This window comes from Buceros rhinoceros, unplaced genomic scaffold (genome assembly GCF_000710305.1).
Source record: "Buceros rhinoceros silvestris isolate BGI_N320 unplaced genomic scaffold, ASM71030v1 scaffold16019, whole genome shotgun sequence".
NCBI classification, from domain to species: Eukaryota; Metazoa; Chordata; class Aves; order Bucerotiformes; family Bucerotidae; genus Buceros; species Buceros rhinoceros.
In genome coordinates, this window is record NW_010432245.1 from 18,975 (window position 1) to 22,754 (window position 3,780).

General features: G+C 40.7%; 1 protein-coding gene across 1 annotated transcript; it reads right to left on the bottom strand.

The window, feature by feature from the left end:
• Nucleotides 1-288: 288 nt before the first annotated feature.
• Nucleotides 289-3,306, bottom strand: GATAD1 (GATA zinc finger domain containing 1; the record flags this gene model as incomplete). Its single annotated transcript, XM_010143710.1, has 3 exons — nucleotides 289-628; nucleotides 1,379-1,562; nucleotides 3,247-3,306. Coding segments are annotated over 3 exons (435 nt in total), but the record flags the coding sequence as incomplete, so codon positions are not given.
• Nucleotides 3,307-3,780: the final 474 nt, after the last annotated feature.

Genomic DNA, 3,780 nt, shown 5'->3' on the forward strand with positions numbered 1-3,780 from the left:
AAAACTGCATCGCTGTTTATTTGAAGCTAGCCTTAAATTATTTAAGTAAACAAAACCTGCAGTCACAGTTAACTAAATTGAACAAGTATATGAAGTGCTGGGTGATTAGGAGTTTGTCTTTTAATTCCTTTTCTGAAAAGTAAGTTAGAAAATGAGAACACTAAAGGCAACTTTCAGAAGTTAATTATTTGTTCACCAAAGTCGAAGTTGACACGAAACTTGTGGTTTTGTCCCAAAATGAGCAATAACGTCTGGAGAGCACAGAAATGACGCATCACATGGAAGGAAAACTTCCACTTTAAAGATCTAATTTAAAATAAATAACATAATCCATAAAGTAAAACGATCATTTTATAATTTTTTTAAACTTCTTATATGGGGTTCACAGACCTGAGAACACACCCAAAATAACTCGTCCAAAGTATTCCTTTAAAAAATTATAAATTATTGGTAACAGTTTCTTTAATAGAGATTGCAGGAGTAGGTCCCACATGAGTCCATATATAGCCTTTCTCTGGTCTTGTAGGAACAGTAGGGAAGGGAGATGATCGAGACTTGAAATATTCTGAAGGTGCATGACAAACAAATTCTAAATATTCCATTTTTCTCGGGAGATCTTCCTCTGGTCCTAGGAGAAAAAGAAATAATCTTCAAAGACAAAATTTAAAGGCATAAAATTGGAGTATGCAGGACTTAAAAATATGCAACAACAGCGAACATCCCTTAGAGAATGTGCCTTTTCAATCAGTGACTTTCCAGGCAAAGCTGCCTCAAATGCAAGGCAAGAAACCCCCACCCTTGTTTCTGCTGGGCTGACCTTTTTTTTTCTTCCCCTCCCATTTGAAGCATTCAGTAATTTGAGTGAAATACTTTAGTTAATATATTTTAAATAGACACTATTTGTGGTCTGCTTGTCGAAAGCGCTTTTCTGAAATATTATTCATTGTATAATCAGCAGCAGAACGCTCTCTATGCCAGTGCTTGCACACTATGTATTTTAAGTACCCAAGATGAAGATCAGCTAATTCAGGTCCTTTAAAAGAAACAGCTTGGACTGCTCTACCAGGTTTATACTGTAATAACTTTGATTCTATCTATGGAATAATAATTTGATCTCTCAAGTTGTAAGACTATAAACGTGCCCATGAGCACAAATACTCAGATAATCACACTCACTGCAGTAGTGCTAATCATATTATATACGTGAGATAATTAAAAAAGATTATTGAAGTAAATGAGATGCTTACAGCATTAGGGTCTAAAACACGGAAGCTGCACAAATCATCCTGACAAGCTAAACAGTTCATTTAAAAACCACAGCCCTGCATTAGTCCAGGCACATGTAGGTAGTTGTATAAAACAGAGGCTTGGAGATTACCTATGATATAGGATGCTGGATCAAAACAATCCTTGGGGCTGGCTTGCGTAGGAATGAGCCAGGTTAGCGCTGCACTCTTCTCACAGTATTGGTCCTGAATAAACCCGCGGATCTGAGCATAGTATGTTTTTCCATCCTGCTCATCGACCACTGAAACAACATCTCCTATTTGATAATACACACCCTAGAAGACATACAGATTATAATTACATTAAACAACCTGATTCTGGAAGCTTCACTCTGTGATTCTGATTTGTAAGTATCTTAAGCGTCAGTATCTTGAATTATCACTAATTGCCCCAGTCTCAAAAAAGAGCCTTAAGTCAGTCACACACAAAAGAAAGGTGGCACAAGAGATAGCGCTGTGTCACCTAAGCAGTCATCAGCACTGCTTGTGCACAAGCACCCTATGCCTATGAGTCTGAATTCAGTTCCAGAATGGCTTTTGAGACTAGACTGGTAATTCCACATTGTCTCTGTGTGCCACATGTCTCAGAAGCAACCCGGCCTCATCTGTCTTCAGACACAGCTCTCTCAGCTACTCTACAACCCCCTCTCCCAGGACTGCCACACCTCCTGTCTGCAGAGTGGGGAGGGCCTCATTCTGTCAGAAGTACGAGAGTGCGACACCACCTTCTAGAAAAAGTAACTGTAGTAACTTCCCTGTGCGTGCGGGGAAAGCAGCTTCATATGTATGAAGAAGTTCATCCATCTGCATGCAGAAGAGTCCCAAAACAAAGGTCTGCCTCCTGCTATTGCCAGGGCAGACCATTTTCCACGGTGCTCTGTAGAATGTGTGAGGCTGCACAGTCAAGGCAACTCCATTCCTGTTTTAACACCACCGCACAGCACAATGCAGTGCCTTCAGTAGCAAGATCAGAGTTTGTCAGGCATCGTCCTGGCGGGTTTTGTTTTTAAAACGGACTTAAAAGACCTCAAAAACCTCAAATGATCCTTTGCTCAACACCATAGCAAAGTATCAAAATAGAGACATTTTGCATGAAGAGATCAGGTTACCTAGAACTTCTGAAATAATTCTTAGGAATTTCTGGAAAAAAAAAATCCCAGCAAAACATGCAAGACAAGACATCAATTCTCTTTCAAACTAAACAACAGTAAAGAGAGATTCATCTGGGATGCGAGATGCGAAGCCTCACATCTCTAGGGAGTATATGGAAGCTCAGCCTACCACAACCCCTCTGGCTGTGCCATCTCTCTGTGGCTATCCTGACCTTCTCTTTGGAGAAAAATACATTTCAAATAGTTTGTCTGTACTACCAGGAAACAAAAACAAATTTCAGAACTTCAAAACACTAGCACCTTGGTATACTGGTAAAACTGCTCTCAGGCATGGACGTCAGAAGGTTAGCTTCTAATTTCAATGCAATAGTCAACAGACCCTGCTCTCAGGGTGTTCAAGACTGCTTGAACCCAGCTCTGAAACGGGAGCCAGTTTAGATGTTAGGGCAGTGCAACTCATCCTCTCTATAGGCAATATTCTCTGTGCCTAAAGTAGGTAACACCACACAAATTTAAGTAAGCAGCTATAGTCACTTTTGCTTGGCCTCTGTATGGTGAAAGTCAGAAGTTTAAAAAACTCAACTGTAAAAATTACTAAAGAAAGGAGATGCATGTTTTTCTTGGAAGAAAAAAGGGACAATGACAACTGTACAAACTACTGTGAAAAGCTAACTTGAAAGACTTAATGGCAATGAGATACGGCAGAGCAAAATCCTATGCCAACGGCTAGGCAAGGAAGAACAGTTTCTGTGAATACCCTCCTAGTGCTGTCACTGTCTATGGCAAATTCTGAGACTGGAAACAGAAACAGCAGACCCTTTTTGCAAAAAAACTTGCATAAACCATACCTTATAAAAGATTGATTCTGCTGTAATTATAGTGGATACAGACTCAGGAGCCTTGATGGGCTAAGGAAAGGACACAGAAATGGAAAAGCAAAAGCATTAAAACAAACCCACCGTGTAATATAATCCAGTTTTTTTTTCCTTTAAGACAACATGCTGATACGTTGTATTCTTAGAAAATTAGTAAACACAAGAAACTGGGTGCAAACATTTCAAACGTTTGTACTTAGACACTGAAAACAATAAAGTTAACGTTTTCATTCTCTGAATTTTAAGGGGAGAAGCGACTACTAAATTCATGTAATTGATTTCTATTGACACAAAACTTCTCTCAAAAAACGCGCCTCAAGGACTGGATGCTGTGCGGACGGTGAACCGCGCAGGCAGGCGGGCACCGGCAGGCGGGCACCGGCAGGCGGGCCCGTACTCCCGAGGAATACACCGGCTCTGGCAGTGATCACCACCACTTGCTACCCAGGTTTCCGGCCGATTTTGTGACAGGAGCTGCAAAACTCCGCGCAGAGGTCTAACGCGCCG